The sequence below is a fragment of the Sorghum bicolor genome, chromosome 5 (assembly GCF_000003195.3).
Source record: "Sorghum bicolor cultivar BTx623 chromosome 5, Sorghum_bicolor_NCBIv3, whole genome shotgun sequence".
In the NCBI taxonomy this organism is placed as follows: Eukaryota; Viridiplantae; Streptophyta; class Magnoliopsida; order Poales; family Poaceae; genus Sorghum; species Sorghum bicolor.
In genome coordinates, this window is record NC_012874.2 from 8051352 (window position 1) to 8070344 (window position 18993).

At 44.1% G+C, this 18993-nt stretch overlaps 1 protein-coding gene across 1 annotated transcript; it reads right to left on the reverse strand.

Annotated features, from left to right (window-relative positions):
* On the reverse strand, nucleotides 8664–17570 carry LOC8074308 (wall-associated receptor kinase 2). Its single transcript, XM_021461127.1, has 5 exons — nucleotides 16462–17570; nucleotides 11359–11508; nucleotides 10337–11296; nucleotides 10121–10216; nucleotides 8664–10010 (listed from the first exon to the last, which is right to left on the reverse strand). Exons 1-5 carry the CDS (start codon nucleotides 17462–17464, stop codon nucleotides 8788–8790), a joined length of 3432 nt encoding a protein of 1143 aa, XP_021316802.1. The 5' UTR covers nucleotides 17465–17570; the 3' UTR covers nucleotides 8664–8787.

Genomic DNA, 18993 nt, shown 5'->3' on the forward strand with positions numbered 1-18993 from the left:
GGAACGCTATCATTTCTGCCATCTGTTGCTGATGGGCAAGCTGGTCGGCCTCTCGCTGGCGCTCTTGAGCCTCCAACCGCTCAGCCATTCTTTGCTGCTCGGCCCTTGATGCTTCGAGCTCAGCCTACAACATTGGAAATCAAATGTTAGAGTAATGCAAAGGTAACAAAAGCAACGCGAAGTAGAACTATTGAAAAATGATGAACAACCTGGAGTGCGTCGACCCGGTGCTGTGCAGGCTCCGGCCGTGGGCGTATGGGCGGGCGGCTTCTCACGCTCGTGGTCGATGCTCGGATCTTGGAGAGGGTGGGAGTAGTCGACCTGTCGATGACGCTGTTGCCAATCCAGTAGCGCCCATGCTTCTTGCCGCCTCCTATCCTCATGACAAGGTCTCCATCAATGTCATCGGTGGATGGATCGTAGTCCGGGCCATGGACCTGCCTTGCCGCCTGCGCGTAGGCGGTGACCTTGTCGTAGACGCCCGCGTTGGTGTACGCCTCGGGCGGGTCGTCCACGCTGAAGGAGACGTCAGACGACGTCGGGCCCTTGTGGGACATGCCATACGCGGCGAACAAAGAGCAAGGCTGTCCCCCGTGTGCCACCGACTGCGAGAAAGATAGCAACAGGGTTACAAATGAGGCATAATTGAATGAATGGAAACATTACCACGTACCCATGCTTGTGCGTATCCAGAGAGGCTGCGGTTCCCCTGATGGTGTGCTACACCAGGCATCCGTCGACGCCTTTCCTAGGCCGCCCTGTGCGCCTCACGAAACACGGGGTCCAGCCACTTGTCCACCATCGCCTCCCAGGCGTCAGGACAGTTAGCGCACCACCAGGCCCTCATCTTCACATCAATTATGTTACATATAAGAATATGAAACAATGCACTGATAAAAGGCTAAGGAATCAATATGAGAATCTACCTCTTCATCCATGTACTGCTCACGGGTCAAATCTATTTCCCTTGCCTCCGCCTTGGTCTTCCTCTGTCCAAGCCTCGTCGCATAGTAGTTGACGACGGTCTGGACGCGCACGTTGTAGTGCATCTCACTGACGCGCGTCCTTGCAGACGCGGCAACCACGGTGTCGGCATAGTCCTGGTCAATTCCATCCTCGAGTTTGAAGTGGCGCTGCATATAGACACGACATTATTGCAATGATAAGCCCTTCGAAACGATCAACTCTTTCCTCAGGCACGAGAGCCTCTATCTGATCATAAACCTCAGCACCAGTGAACATCTGCGGTTGAGGATCTGTCACTATGACACCTTTCCTAAAGTTCTTAATGTCATGCTGAAATGGATGGTCAATAGGGAGGAATTGACGGTGTTGGTCAAAAGACGAATACTTGCCACCCTTGTTGAGCCAGATGAACTTCACACGATCCTTGCATAATGGACATGGGAATTTACTGTGAACACACCAGCCACAGAATATACTGTACGCTAGGAAGTCATGTATGGAGTACTGGTACTAAACATGCATTTTGAAGGGCTTCTGTGTAGCCCGATCATATGTCCATACCCCTTCGTTCCAAGCACTAATTAATTCATCAATCACAGGCTCTATGAACACACCCATATGTTTCCCTGGGTGCCCAAGAATTATCAACGACAAGAATATGTGCTCACGTCGGAAGGCGACACCGGGGGGAGATTGAGTGGGATAACGAACACAGGCCAACATGAGTATGGGGCAGCCATCAATCCATAGGGATTGAACCCATCTGTTGCCAGCGCAACACGCACATTACGAGCCTCTTCTGCTTTGTCATGGTGAATTTTATCAAAGTGGACCCATGCTTCACCATCAGCCGGATGCACCAGCTTATCAGGATTGTATCATTTGCCCTCTTTATGCCACGTCATCTGTTTCGCATATGTCTCACTTATGTATAGCCGTTGGATCCTCGGAACGAACGGGAGGTGGTGTAGGACTTTGACGGGGATCGCAAGTTGTTTCTTCTAGCCATCCCCAGAGTCAGCCTCTAGATATCTGGAGGAGTTGCACTTTGGACAGTAATTTGCATCCTTGTAATCTTTCCTAAATAGAACACAATTTTTGGGACAGACATGTATCTGCTCGTAGGGCATCTTAAGTCCAGCAAGGAGTTTCTGGCACTCGTACAAGTTCTTTGGAAGAACGTGGTCAGTTGGCAGCAGGCTACCAACCACAGTCAGCATTACATTGAAGAATTCTCGACTCATGTTAGCATCGGACTTAAACGCCATCAAGCGTCCGATGGCATCGAGCTGACAAATGTCAGTTTGACCGTGAAGAGGTTTCTGTACTGAAGACAACATGTTGTAGAACGCCTTTGCACATTCCTCGGTCTCCTCATCTACACGTCCATCAAAGAACTGTGCCTGCTGATAGTCATCTAACATGTCTGCGACCCCGGCATCATCATCAACATGCTCGATGCGTGGTCTCACGACCTCCTCTCTTGTCCGATGGGCTTCACCATGGTAGACCCACCGAGTATAGTTCGGCATAAATCCATTCTTCAGAAGGTGTTGACCCATTCTTATCTTGTCTTGCCATCTCCTATTTGCACATTTCATGCAGGGACACAACACTCTATTGCTTCCTTTCGTAGCCGGTCCAAATGCACTATCCAAAAAAGCCTCAGTCTTCGTGAACCATTCATTGGTGAAATCAGTCTGACTTCTACGGCCCGTGTACATCCACTGACGATCATCCATCCTCTAACATATATAGCGAGGAGTAATGTGACTTGCAGATAAAAGGTGTACCTAACATCTAATAGGATAGGATAGGTCCTAATCCCACCCGCGTATGCGTAGTAGGGTTAGTTTCCATAGTCTCCTCCGATCCGAGACAGAATTTCGGCAGCACCTCCCCGTTGTTCTCCAGATACACGTCCTGGCATGGAGAGTGTGTATCCGAAGAACAACGTCGAGGTGATGCCGAAACTCTATCTCGGATATGAGCAAACCATGGAAACTAACCCTACTACGCATACGCGGGCTGTCCAAAGAACGTGGACAATCCGAAACTGATACGGCCAGAGAGATATGCAATAATCTGCATACCTCCAACCGTACCTATTTCGGACGGGAGACGCCTAACTACGTCACGTGATCTATGAGAAGAAACCCTAAACCCTAAAAAAGAATGCAGGAAAAGTAGAAGATGCAGGACGAGAGGGTATACCTAGTGCGAAGGTGTAGCAGAGACACTCCGAGTCCGCTCCTATGCACAAACCTCTCTGCAAAATGAAACACCACGTTTAAGGTCAAATTTTCAGCAGCACCTCCCCTGCGTGGAGAGGAACCCAAATCCTGCAAAAGCAACGGCACGATGGCCGGTAACCACAATTCATATCAACCGAAAAGGCACGAAGGCCGACACCATCCACCATCATGAACACACTAGCACCACATGTATATCAAGTCACTACTAACTACTAACTACTATTAACTAATAAGACTAATAACTACTATAACTACTAACTACTAACTACTATTAACTAATGAAACTAATAACTACTATAACTACTAACTACTATAACACTACTACTAACACTACACACACTAGTACTAACACTACTGACCATTACCTTGGTGGCGGTGGAGTTGGCCAACGCGGTGCTCCGGCGACGACACGGATGGCCGCCGATGACGAACAGCTCCGCCGGTGGAGTCCCCTCCTCTCTCTTCCTCCTCCTCCCTCCTTCCTCTGCCTGCTCCTCCCTTCCTCTTCCTCTTCTGTCTCCTCCCTCTCGGGTGTAAATGCCGTGGAGATGTTTAGGTTTCTGAGGGTCCGACGTGACGCCGTGCACGAAACTTTCTCAAAATTTTACCACAAGCTACACATGAGATGTGATGACACCTCATAAAGTTTTGCGATTTTTTGAACTCGTTTGGATTTTCTATAATTTAAAACATATTCTACACTGTCTCAAAAGTCAGGGTTCGCGAATGAAACATGCGAGAGCTAGGGTGTTTTCGTGCACACGGCCTTGAGTTAGCGTAAGTACCATGAATATCGACATTTCGTGCATAGAAACACGTGATTTCATGCACTTCAAGTTCTTACCAATATTTTTCAACAAACTCACTTAAACAAAAAAAAGCAAGAAATATAGCAAAATGTCTACAAACTAATCCATACTTTGACATGTTGTCACAGTAAGTGTAAGAAGGTCAGAGAAAAAGTTTGGTAGATAAAAACAAAAAAAAAGGAAGTTTGCCGAGAGCTGAGCCCTGGCTCTCGGCAAAGACACAAGTTTACCGAGAGCTTAACGTTGCTCTCGGCAAAGGGAACGGTGTTAACCCCGTCAAGCTCTTTGCCGAGAGCTCTAACTAGGCTCTCGGCAAAGCGTCCACTATGCCGAGCGTCTGCCTATACCGAGCGTCTGCCTATGCCGAGAGTTAAGCTCTCGGCAAAGGCCTATTTGCCGAGAGTGACGGTTGGCAAATTTCGTGTTTACCGAGAGCCCGATAGAATGCTCTCGGCAAACTTCAAAGCTCTAGGCAAATCTAGTGTTTCCGTAGTGAAAGAAGCTGGCTTTGGCTAAACAGATCGAGTGTCCAACTACTTGGCAGTCTGTACAGCACACCTGCTGTACGTACCAACTCCACACAGGTTTATAGATTGGCTAAGCATGCCACGTGCCGTGATTCCTTTCCGGGATATAATAGAGAAAAAACTAGCGCGTTAGGCAAGCTCGAGAGGCCCGTTAGAGATGAGACATCTCCATGTATTATTCAAACACTTATGGTGCAGTCTTCATCGCATGCTGCGCGCAGTTGCAGCTCCACATCTTTGTGGAAAAGATACCGTGTGTTTTATGTCTTACCAGCAGTCTGATTAGCAAGCTGTCACAGACATACTCCTTCAGACTTTACTTTCTCTTTTCCTTATTAGGCCCAGTAAGTCGGCATGTGGGCCGCTTGGTTGTATCGGGCTTAAAGCCCAAGACCAGTGAACTATATGACATTGCTGTGTGGGTGGTTGGGCGGACAGCAACAATAACAAACCAAATTCCACTTCTCTTCTTCCTCACGAGCTCTCCCTGCTTGAGGCGGCTCTGCCGTGCTCCTGGCCGTGCGCGTACGCCGGCAACACCTCTCCCTCCTTTCCGGCCGAGATCGCCACATCTGGTATCAAAGCCAAGTTACCTTCCCACCGATCCAAGTCGCTATCACCGCCAGACCCACCTCCGCCGCCATCACCGCCAGACCCACCTCCGCCGCCCTCACCGCCACATCCACCTCCGCCGCCGCCCCCACCATCCCAATCACACCAACCGCTGGCGCCCAGACCTAAACCCCCCACCCTAACTACCAGAATGTCGAAGGCGGAGGAGAAATTGGACGCGCTCGCCGAAGAGATGAAGTCTATGTTGATCCTCATGGAAGCCTTCAATCGCTGGCGTCCCGAAGTTGATCATTGCTCCACCGAGCTCTCTAAGGACGTCAAGCATCTCACATCGCGCATCGAGGCTTTGGAAGCGACATCAACTATCGCTAAGCCTTCGGCCCCGTCGCGCGAGGAAGAGGGGCGGGCCAAGGGCCACGGTGATGACTCGACTACACAGGGGCTGGTTCCGGGGGCTCTCGTCCTCCCACCTCCCCTGGCCAATGGTCAGTACTCTGGAGCCCCACCCCATTCCATGTCCATGGGTGATTGTTCTCAATATTACTTTCCGCACATGCCTTATCATCAGCATCATCAGAAAGATAGACTACCCAAAGCTGTGTTTCCTAAATTTGATGGATCTAACCCTAATGTTTGGCGTGAAAATTGTGAAAAGTACTTTAACATGTATCACATTCCCATGCATTTATGGGCACAATTTGCTACAATCCATTTTAAGGGTAGTGCTGAACTTTGGCTTCAGACATATGAATTGAAGCATAACACTCTGATAATGATATAAGTTGGGCTGAGTTATGCATAGCTATAGAATCCAAGTTTGGGAAAGATTTATACCACAATGCCATGCACGATCTGTTACTCATTAAACAAACAAGTGATGTGCAAGAGTATTATGATAGGTTCCAGACTGCCATGCATAAAGTGTTGGTGCATAACAAATCATTTGATGATGTCTTCTTTGTTAGCAAGTTTCTGCAAGGCCTGAAACCTGACATTCGAGCTGCCATAGCTCTACACAAGCCGAGAACAGTTGATGTTTAAGGATTAGCCTTATGCTTTTGGTTAGGTTCTGGGACAGGGAGTGTAGTAGACACGCTGATCACCGAGTGCTTCACTTTGTTAAGCCAATTAATAAAGTAAAACTCGGACTGCATGGGATAGCATGTCCCACGGAGCATTCACATTAAGGGCTCGTTCGTTTAACATGAAATGATTTCTCTGGAATTATTCCAGCTGGAATGATAGGCTTATTTGTACTAATATGGATCAGCTGGAATAGTTTCCGGCCTCAAAACCGGTCAAACGAACGAGGCCTAAGGTAGAGAACTCCTCACCCAGTACGAGAAAAACCACTGAACCTCGTACCCCATCCACACACAGGAGCCCGTTAACCTGAGTGGATCGGTGCCACTGCCACAAGACTATGTTTTGGCTAATATGGGGCACACTAGAGATTTTTTTTACCTCCTGCACTCACTTCTCCCCGTAGGGGATCGAACCTAGACCATGAAGGTGCCACTCGAAGTGCTTGACCAGCTAATCTTGCATCCGTTGGTGCTAATTAATAAAGTATGTATACACAATCATATTGTTATTATCGACGCCTTCACCGTTCACCGGCCTATATGATCAGGGCCTAAACCAAACGCCCTTTGCAATTTAAAACGGTCTCATATGCTAGTAAAATGGAACAATAAAATAATATATAGACGACCATGTATTACATTGCAACATAATAATACTAAGAATCGTACATATACAACCTTCTCGCATAGTGTTTACATTTTGAATATAAAGTATTTTTAGAGTATTGAAAAAAACTATGGTTTTTTTAAAACTTTGGTTTTCAAAAGATGCTGGGTGTTTGGATATAATAAACTTCATAGTTTCTAAAACCATGGTCTTTTTAAAACTGTAGTCTTTTGGAGTTTTAAAACTTCCAATTGGCCTCTTTTTTTCTAAACCATGGTTTTCGCTCTTTGGCTTACAAAATTATTTGTTCATAGTTTCTGAAAACTAAGAGGCCCTCATTTTTTTGGTGTTGTTCAAAATGAAAATTTCAATGGTAGACTCATAGTCAATCTTGTCTAGCTGTCATTCAAGTGCTATTGTGGCTAAATTAGGAAGCTATTCTTGCATCATTGTAGAACACAAATAACACTGATGCAATAACTTCAATTTACAAAAGTGTGGTTCTATTCATGCAACATGCACAAGAATGGTCAACAAATTCTATGCACGCATTTGTTTTGAAGTAACCCTGATGTCTAAGAGGGTGTTGAATTAATTAAACAACTATAAAACTAATGGCTTCTAACTTTTCAAAACCTATACAAGATACTATCTAGATGTGCACTATAATTTTGCTAAGTGTTTCTATCTCTGACATTAAAGAACTTTGGTATCCAATGCTATCAACTATAACCTACAATGCTAGATTAGGAAAGGTAAGCACACAACCAAGAAAACTAATTGCTTTCTAAAAGAGCATGACAATAGGTTGATTACGAAAAATTACACGGGTTTTTCTGCAAAATGTGTTAGTTGACCGTGTCTTTGCTGACATGCCTATGTTGACTCAGTCTCTAGCTGACTTCGCCTACGTGACATTCTAATGTGGTCGGTTGACAGCGTTGACTGAAATTCCCTCATCAAATCTGGGTGGTCACGGTTGGATTAGACGACTAGGTTGACCCAGGCGACAACGGTGGTCATGACTAGAGGTTATGGCGTGCTAGTGCGCCATGGAAGGTGGTGGGAGCAATGCACGTGTTATACGGTTCTCGGCTCCCTACGAGGAAGGCACAAGTGCGTAGATATTTACATCATGAACTTATCGTCCTATCACATTAAATGTTTGGACACATACATATAGTATTAAATATAGATTAAAAGATTACTAATTATACACTTTGCATGTATTTTTGCGAGACAAATCTTTACAATCTAATTAGTCTATGATTAGACACTAATTGCTATAGTGATCAATGTGCTACGATACCTAAAAACTTTTTTTTCATGAACTTAACAAGGCAAGATGCCCTGAACTGAACAGCCAATGGCAACTCACGGACTGGTCGAGGGGTTAGGCGGATTGGTCATCGATCAGCGGCCAACTATGACAAGGTACTGTTCATATGAAAGGATGGAACGAGAGGGCGAGACAGATATATAGTACTGTTACAATATTAGTACCACGTCAACTTAATTTGATCCTAAATAACTCTATTTTTTATCCTGCATTATTTATGTGTTCCTGGTACCAGACACTTCAGTTACTGTGGGGAAGCGGGCACTACACGCCGAATGGAGCTCACCGATGCACTTGACATGCCCCAACATAAATATTTGCTGCTATAACAATTGTTGTCGCATGTCAATCTATTAATAACCTTTACACTCATTGCATAATTTCTAAATTCTTTTTTAATAAAAAATGTCAAAATGATGTATGATAAATTAAGAAAAGAAATCTAGCTAGCAAGTCTAATCAAATCTGAAATATGATTATCATTACTAATGATATAGCCGAATCATGTGAACACAAAGCAAAGGTACTGATACAAACAGACGATCTAGTTGAATCATCAAGCATAAAAATACTAGTAGGCAAAGTTAACTAATCCCTTGTGCTAATAAACACGACACAGAGATATGTTATCTAGGATACCTTGCTGATATCATCATCTCTTGCTCCAAACTATATCTTCTACTAGATTCCTCAAATCTCTGCCCTTCACTAGTCCCCGATGAATAGTTGTCCCTAATGCTACCAATCTCAAATTCCTCAGTTACTCTATCATCTTTCTTGTACTTTTTGTTGGAACCTTGTTGAAGTCCTTCTAGTGTAAGTTCAACCTGTCGCATCGTTGGCCTTTCTTCACCTCTTAAGTTTATACAGGATGCTGCAAGCATAGCAACTTCTTGTACTTCTTTGCCTCCTTCTTCTAGAACTTGTGGATCCATAATCTGGTCAAGATTTCCAGAGGCAAGCAGATTAACAAAATGAGGAACAAGACCACCACCTTCATTGGACAAATGTGAACAAGTTGGTTTCTTCCTAGTGAGTAGCTCCACGAGAATTACACCGAAGCTATAAACATCACTTTTATCGGTAAGGCGACCAGTGTAAAAGCACTCTGGATCCAAGTATCCAAATGTTCCCTGTATCCTTGTTGTCAACTCTGTGTTGTCTATTGGAATGTACCTCGAAGCTCCAAAGTCGGATACCTTTGAGGTCATTGTATCATCAAGAAGTATGTTACTAGATTTGATGTCTCTATGGATTATTGGGATGGAAACTGACGAGTGAAGGTAGGCAAGAGAAGTAGCTATTTCAGTTGCGATCCTCAACCTATTGCTCCATGACAGCGACCTTTCTTGTCCTTGAGTATGAAGGTGGTGATAAAGGGTCCCATTGGGAATAAACTCATACACCAACAATGGCACCTCGGTCTCTAGGCAACATCCAAAGAGTTTGACCACATTCTTATGGTTGATCTGTGAGAGGATTGCTACCTCATTTATGAACTCATCTATTTCTTTCCGTATGGCAATCTTTGACTTTTTGATGGCCACGACATGTAGATCTGATAGGATTCCTTTATAAACAGTACCATGCCCTCCACCACCAATCTCACGAGCTGTGTCAAAGTTGTTTGTGGCCTTTACAATCTCATCCAATGATATTATCATCCTTTCTGCAATGTCTGCCTTTTGGGACACCAGCTGTTGCAACAGTTGTCCACGGTTTTGCTTGAAGTACTTTTGTTTCAGTACTTTTGTCCTGTGCTGTTTAAACTTGCGTAGTAGGAACAATGTACCTAGAACCAAAAGAAGGAGCGCCGGGCCGCTAACAGCTGACAAAACAATGATTAACCCTGAAAAATGCACATACACAAACACTGTTACGATTTTGCAAGCTATGGAATATATATGTATAATGTCTGCCAAAGCATCAATGAGACATAGAGAATCCAGTAGCTATCACCTCGTGGGCTCCGGCACTTGTAGTGTCCAGGCAAATTTTTGCAGTCGTAGCCGCTCAAGCACGGATTGCGTAGCTCCGGATTACACTCGTCAACATCTGAAACCAATGAGAACGAATAATAAACGACAATGGAAACCCCAAGGAACAAACATTGAGAAACATATCTACTGAATATATAGATATGGATGAGAGGAGAGTAAAATCAGTAGTGACGACCTTGGCATCCATTGGCGACGTAAGGGTTTCCATAGTAGCCCTTGGAGCAGTGGCACGTAAAGCCTCCATTCTCTTGCCGGCAGTAGCTGTTCTCACTCTTGCAGAGATGGCTGACCACGTCCCTTGGGCACTTCCCTGACTTGTCGGCAGGTGTCTCTGACAAGCCTTTCTTAACGGCCCATTGTAGAACAATGGGAGATGACATGTAAAAGACGAAACTATCCCTGTTGAAGACGACGTGCCACTGATCAGCCAACCCCACCTCCGAGACGAATGCCAACGCGTAGTTCCACGACCAATTCCCACGATGGCGAAACACGGTCTTATTCAGCGCTTTGAATTCCACTCTCTTGGGCGTGCTGCCTGCAGAGATGATGGGCGCATGGCAGCAGCCACCGTCGCTGGAGCAGTACCCGCTTTGGCTCTCTGTTGGGACCGGCGGCGGCCCACCAGCACCGCCGCCGGAGCTGCTGCAGACAGCTTGGCTGATGATAGTGTCGGTGTTGTTGCTGCCGTTCCTGTGCTCCCCGTGGAGGGTGGCACGCAAGTCCCACCCGGAGATGACGATGAACTCGTTCCTCGTCGACAGCGCATAGGGCTCGCCGATGTCTGGGAGGACAAAGTCAGCCAGAAGCTCGCCGGAGACGCTCTTTATATCGTCGTAAGCCACGGTGTGATCGACGTCGGTGGTCACATCACTGGCCCTCCGGATCCTGTGATGGATGACGTGAACTGTGGATTTGCGCAAGGAGATGTGGACGACCTGGAGGGTGCCGTCGGCGGCGAGAAGCAGACGCGGGGGACTGTGGCTGGTGTCGCAGGTGAGGTTGAGCCCCGGCCAGTAGCAGCCGGAGTGGCCAAAGCCGAAGGGGTACGGCACGCTCACGTCGCCGCAGCTAGTGCTGCAGTTGGTCTTGGGCATCCCTCTCGGCACCGGAGACACCGTAGGCAACCGCACATCTGCATCAAATAAATCAGCATGATATCTACCGTTGTGTCTCTGTGTTTGTACTGATACTGACCTGTGTCGAAGTTATAATAGAAGCAGCCAGCTTCGACGCCGGGATCACCGTAAGTTCCTTGCGGGCATATGCACTCATACGACCCCATCGTGTTTGTGCATACAGCGAAGCACACTTTCTCTTCACTAGTCAACTTGCACTCGTCGATATCTGGAGCCAATCAACACACCAAATCAGACATGATAGAAATAAAGCTGAATCTATACTTATATACCTAAAAATACTCGACTCGTAGGGTAAAAAGACCTTTTCATGCAGGTCGAGAAAATACCGTGAACTTCTACTCCACTGTACAAAGCAGCACCGTAGCTCCTGTGAGACTAAGCTGACCTTAGGCCTATATGCTTTGGCGTGGAGCAGATGAGATTTTTTTAATACCCAGATAAACTGCATTTCCTCGGGCCAACAAATCTGCCACCGAGGGGGTTCAAACTCTGACCGGCAGAGTGCAAAGTGCACAGCTATAGCCCCAACTAGTCTAGTGTTCGCACGCATACTTTCCAAAGTGCTCCCGCACAGCTGCCTACCCCGTATATGTCCTAACCTTTTTCATATAAGTTGAAAAAAACACTTCTCCAACAATGTTATGGAGTCCGATTCCAAGACATATTATGTTCATTAACAGAGAAGGTATTCTTTTGTCTGTCCCTTTTACTACCACAATGCCCTCACCCCCCCCTTTTTCTCCCACATGTGACCCGCTGGACTCAGGCCTTGTTTACTTCCCAAAAAGTTTTGCAAAATTTTTCAGATTCCCCGTCACATCGAATCTTTAGACGCATGCATGGAGTATTAAATATAGACAAAAATAAAAACTAATTGCACAGTTTAGTCGAAATTGACGAGACGAATCTTTTGATCCTAGTTAGTTTATGATTGGACAATATTTGTCAAATACAAACGAAAGTGTCACTATTTATATTTTGCAAAAAAAATTTGGAAGTAAACAAGGCCTCACAACCCGAGATTGTACTAGTTAGAACAAACATGTGGAGTAACAGTATAATACCCTTACAAGACGCTTCAATCCATGTTATAGAACTTGATTCCAAAACTATTGGAGCAGACGATAATTATTGTTATTAGTTCCTTCATATTTTTTAATCTAAAAGGTTGACCTAAAACTCTTGTGCTCATTATAGACTTTATTAACTCTCGTTTTGTATGAAAATAAATTTTTTAGGTCATATACTGCACTCCTATGTACTAAAATGACATAAAATTTTTTAAAACCAATGCTACATCGCGTAAAATATGTGGTTAAACTCGAAGTGAGATCTAAGATATGGTAACAGTGCTAACCTTTGGAGGATAATATTATTTGCTCGGAATAAATATTAAAACCAGTTAGTTATAGCAACATTTGTTGTGCATTAACGTCCACCATCTCTACATATTTGAATTTTCTTATCTGTGAATTGTATCCTTAAAAGTATTCTTTAATTATAAAAAGGTCCTTACGATCATGTTATCAGTATATATGTAAACATTTTTGTTAATGTATAAATTTACCTAAATATTTGTATAAAGTATGTGTAATCATTATATATATATATATATTTAAATGATTTGTTAGACCATTATGGTACGAATTGTTAATAAAAAATGTTTCATGGTTGCTAAAACAAAACATGTATCTTTATGGCTCCTGCATGTGTACTTATTTTATGCACACTTTGGTACAATATGTATATCTAATTTAATTAGTATTTTATTAATACTAACGTAAATGGTTAACGTAAAAACATATATATTCATAATTTATGGTTATTTAAACATTTTTTAGTTTTTGATAGCAGATGTTGGTAAAGGATATTAGGTTTTTAAAATAGTGGTCGAAGTTGTAACTAAGATGCAAATTTAAGAGGTTAAGTATATCATAATGGCAGGTCAGCAATAGTGGAGGCAAATTTGTGGTTACATTAAACTGTGTTTGTAATGATATAAGTGGGTAATTTCAAGACACGATCACTCTATCCTAACAAAGATGCACATTTAAGAGGTTAAGTAGATTATCTATTAGGCCAGTCTCAGTGGGAGTTTCATCTGAGTTTCATTCACATTAAATAGGCTGTCACATAAGCATTTTGGATGAGATGACACTGTATTTAAGAAGAGAGAGAAGAAATGAGTTTCATCTAGATGAAACTCTCTTGGCACGATTACCAACTCTCTATGAGTCTTGAAATTAAATGGCTATGAAACCATGGAATGAAACTCTCCATTGAAAGTGGGTGTTTCATCCAAGTTTTATTTCATTTCACATGATATGGCAACCTTGGAAACAACGCTATGAATCCAATGAGATGCAAATTTAGGGTTACTTTAAATTGTGTTTGTAATGATATAGGTGGCTAATTTAAAGACACGGTTACTCTATTCTATTTTCTTCACAATTGCTGACGTGGTCAATTGTTTTTTAAATAGAATAGATTCAGTGGATCTTATTTTTGATGGTGTTTAGACCCTACCGATTGATGTCCATTTATTTTGCTCTAGCACATCTATGAGGATTAATGTGGAGACTTCATTGTAGACCTCTAATTAGAATATATATGACTCTTTTATAGTGTAATGAGCTCTTGTCCGAACCCTATCTTTAAGATCACATACCTATATTTTACTTTTCAACTTGTTATCCTAATAGTTAGTGCAATCATTTTGTTCAAGTAATGTTGAAACACTAGTGTTTGTTGTAACTTTTATTATTATTTTTACTTGTTAAAAAACTCACTAATACAAAAAATTTTTCCATAAACATTTTAACCATCAGTTTGATAAAACCATTGGTGATGATTTTCTTCTCTCTCCGTACTACGGACTGTTTCGGTATAAAAGTTAATGGTGAAATTTTGTGACACAATCTCCCATGTGTGTGACTGATAGGTGGGGTTTACTTGCTCATGTGTCAGGACTCACCTCACATTTGACACCTACTGGCTTCCATCAACGGACCAATGGTTTCTCATGTGCTTCTTTTCTCTCGGTTGCGATAGTACAAGGTGTGGTGGTCCCACCATGTGTGGTCCCAATGACACACAATAACCCCTGACGTGTGTGGCTTTTGGCTTGCACAAAACCTCAGCATGGTGCCTATAGGCGGCACGGCCAGCAAGACATGATAGCCACTTTAAAATAGACGTGAGCGAAGATGGGCTAGACAGTGGAATTGGCAGTGATGACCATAGTTATCACAATCCACATTCACCACTGAGGGATGAAACTGATGGTGATGAGTCATCTGTATTAGTGACTCTTAGTTACAAAAAAAATATATTGTTTGCTTTAGCTTGCACATTTGCACTCAATATGTTAAACTTGGTACACCAAATAATTTTATGTTAGAATTGTTTATAAAACATAGAGTGGTTAAAATCAAACTATGAGTATTGACATGGAATGATTGTTTAGCTTATATATATATATATGTGTAAAAAAACTATTATAATAGAATACTAATTTAATTTAAAGCGAATTACATCACTGTAGAAACAATTTTCACCAATAGGGTCATTTTTAAGGCGGCTTCTATTTCTGTCCATTGTAAAATTGGGGATATTTTGAGTGGCGGCTCCTATCTAAGCCACCTCTAGAAATCAATTTTCAAGGAATAGTTAGCTCAGTTGCACTAGAGGCGGCTGGATGGCCTCCTCTAAAAATATTTGCAGTAGTATAGTGTAGTGCCATTGATAGATGTTGATATATATTTTGTTAATTGTATACATTTGGACTTTTAACACAGCAGCGGTAGAAGTCTGTAGGCTATTAAATTATTCTTTATAATAACTTATATTAGTATTTGTATAAAGTGTTAAGTTGCATACATCGACCAATTCAACCCAAAAGCTTAATTTGATGAGGAGAGTTGAACAATTCATTTATATTCCAACACTCCCGCACACATGGAGAGGCTCCCTCAGACCTTAGACGTGAAATAGGAGCGGGCAACAATTATATTATTTAATTGCATTAACCAGGATTCTAGTTCAAGACCTCTGGCTTTGATATGAACCGACCAGACCTAAAAGCTTAAGATGATGAAGAAATGTTGACAATTGACTTATATTCTAATAAATAGATTTAGCAGATGCTTTTCTTTATTTTTATATCAGTGAAGCCTAGAGCAACAAACTATTTTATTTAATTGCACTAACCAGACCTATGGCTTTGATACCATATTAAGTTACATGCACCAACCAGACCTAGAAGCTTAAGCTGATGACAAGAGGTGGACAATTCACTTATATTCTAACATATAGATTTAGCATATAGTTTTATTTATTTTTATATCAGAAGGACCTATATACTTTTTGTCTTTTTTGTGAGAGGTGGTTCGAACGATGCTGAGCATACGCTTTAAAATATTAGTGGAAAGGACTAGTCACTAGTGGCAAACATGACATGGACCTTCAGTAGTCGATCAGTTCTTATTTTTTTATCGTTTTCTCATACAATGTTCGAGCGAAGCACTCGAGCACTTGAACTATACATTGGCTCACTAGACTTTTGTCAGGTTCGAACCAAGCACTGGAGTTGCCTTTAGTCATAGTATAAGATAGGCACATGGGGACAGGTAAGCATATGAAAGATTATATATAGTGCAGCCACTCAGTAAATGACTTCCAATGGTAAGTTTAGGAGTATATGTCTTCTATACTATAAACATGCATACTTCCAATTTAATAAGTGATTATTGTCTAAAATTAACAGGGGGCTAAGGCCCCGTTTGGTTGGTGTCGGTAAAGTTTATCGTCCATCACATCGAATGTTTGTACACACATGCATGAAGTACTAAACATAGACTATTTACGAAACTAAAAACACAGCTAAAGAGTAATTTGCGAGACAAATCTTTTAAGCCTAATTAGTTCATGATTGAACACTATTTTTCAAATAAGACGAAAATGCTACAATACACAGTACTTGTTAAACTTTAACACTCTCAATCAAACACCCCATAAACTTTAATTTCCTATAAAGTATAAACACACACTCATATAGGACAGGAGTAATAACATAGTTATTTTTTACTTCCAAATGGACGGGACTGTATAGGACGGAAGTAACTGGAGCTACTAACAGTATGCAATAATGATAACTAACCTTGGCACCCGCCGGCGATGTAAGGGTTGCCGTCGTAACCTTGCTTGCATCGGCACACATAGCCCGGGTCCAGGGCAAAACATTGGCTGTGCTCGCTCTTGCAGACCATGCGTTGTACATCTTGGCTGCAGATACTGTTGTCTTGGCTGTGGGGCGGCAGGCCCTGCCTCACCCCGAAATCGAGGAGAAGCGGAACCTCCTGAAATGTGTCCGGCCCCTGCTTTAACTTGTCGACCCACCCCTGCTCCGCGACGAACACCATCACCGACTCCCCAACTGTGGTGTCGTTATTACCACCGTAGAGCCACCTTGTCTGTACTCCATCGGGCACGGGCACGCTGCCGGAACTGAGCGGCGCCAGGCAGCAGCCCGACGTGCCGGTGCAGACCTTGTTTGATACCTCGTCGTGGCGATATATGAAGCCGCCGCGGTCGCTGTAGGTGCAGAAGGAGGAACAGCCGCTGATGATCTTGGTGGTTTCTTCTCCGACGATGTCCGCGGAAATCGTCGCCATCACGTTGCACCCGCCGACGGCGAGCTCGTTCCGGGCCGACAGCAGGTAGCCGTGCTCCCTGAATCCACGGCCGAACTCGAGCGAGGCATTCCAGCCCGGCAAAGATAGGTCGTCGCCGGTTATGTTTATGATCAAGCCGGCGCGCATGACACGCACGGTTCGATTCTTCAGAGAGATCTCGGCCACCCGGAGGCTGCCGTCGCCGAGCAGCAGCCGCGGCGGGTGGTGGCTGTCGCCGGTGTCGCAGGTGAGGTTCAGCCCCGGCCAGTAGCAGTGGGAGGGCCCAAAGCCGAAGGGGTACGGCACGCTAACGTTGCCGCAGATGGTGCTGCAGCCGGGCTGCCCAATCATCGGTGCCGCCGGTGCTGGTGGTGGCGGAGCCGCAGCCGCAGCCGCAGCAGCTGCTGCTGAGAGCTGCAACGCCGCCATCGCCATCAGCGCCGCCACCGCCGCAGCTTGTAATAGCACAGCTACAGATATTGGCGCCATTATGGAGGAGTATATGTGTGTGTGTCTACGACTTAGGAATGTATGTCTCCTACCTACGGCAGCATCTGGTGAACTGCCATTGTGGATTGTGCTACAGTATTATATATGTGTGCCGGCCGTTCATGGATGGACGCGCGTTCCAGGCCAAGGCCGCCATGGCCATGGACGAACGTGTTCCCATAACAGATCGATCATCCATGGATCTCTCACCTACCACGCCACGCGCGTGGTGCGTGCGCGCACGCGGCTGTCTCTGCCCACCGGCCTGCTTTCCCAAGCTGCGGCCCTTAAACTTAGCTTAATTAGTTTGCTGATCGCGACAAGCACACTTTTAGCCTAAACAAATCGAGGATTGCAGTGTCGCCCTCAGGCTACTCGGTAGCTGGCACTGGACAAGCTTTACCTACGGTCTGCAGACCTTGATCACATTTTATTTGCTAGGCATGGCGCATGCATGCAGTGATTCCTTCCGAGAAATACCGCTCAATACTATAGTATTAAGGCATAAGGACATGCATGTGAAGGGTGTGACCAAAGGCAGGCACTAGCTAGCCTAGCTTCCGCCCAAGCTGCCTGCCACAACTCCAGCTTAGTCATCGCCTTATCAGCCAGGCTGCCTCCGACAGACTAATAATCACCATAGCGGGCCAGGCTTGATCGGTTCATCTCTCTAATCCGAGAAGATTGGAGAGAACTGGTGGGGATTGGAGCTAACCCAACAAGCCCTACAATTTTATTCCAAGATAATTTGTCAAATTGATGTAAGTTTGGTAAACATAACATAACAATATTTGCTGCGCATGGCGTGTGCAGAGATTCCTTCTGAGAAAACAAAGTGCGAATAATTAATGTATATACTACAGTATATACATATATATTAGGGCATAAGGGCATGCATGTGTGAAGGGCACCAGAGATAAAAATCCAAGCCAGTGGCAAGGGTCGGCCACTCACAAACTATTCACGTTAAGGGCACGAGCTGTTCATCCCTAATCCGAGCGGATTCGAGAGAATATATTCATGGGAGTTTTCACATAGGGCTTGTTTGAATATTGTCGGATTCACTTCAATCCATGTGTGTTGGTGTGGATTGGGGTGGAATTTAGTTCAAGTTCTACTCTAAATCCACCTCAACACATGTGGATTGATGTGAATTCGACTAGATCCAAACAAGGGCCTTATAGGAGATAAAATCCCCTCAAAAAAAAAATCTCCTTCGATTGGAGCTAACCAAAAAAAAAAAAGAAAAGATCTATATGTCGTGAATAGCTTATAAAAGAATCTCTACAAAACACAAACGGTAAGACAACTAGTTAAAATAAATTGAGCGGCTACTTCACTTGTACATGCAGGATTCGTATAGAGTGCAGCCGGGATATGAGGAACGGGCAAATGTAGCTAGTGGCTGCCACGGCATGCATAACGAGTCACACGTCCAGCAGGCTGTCATACAGTACTTTGCCGAGTACGACAAGCACCGGAAGCTCACCAAAGTTGAAGCATGCAGACAGGTTCGCCTGACCAAGGAG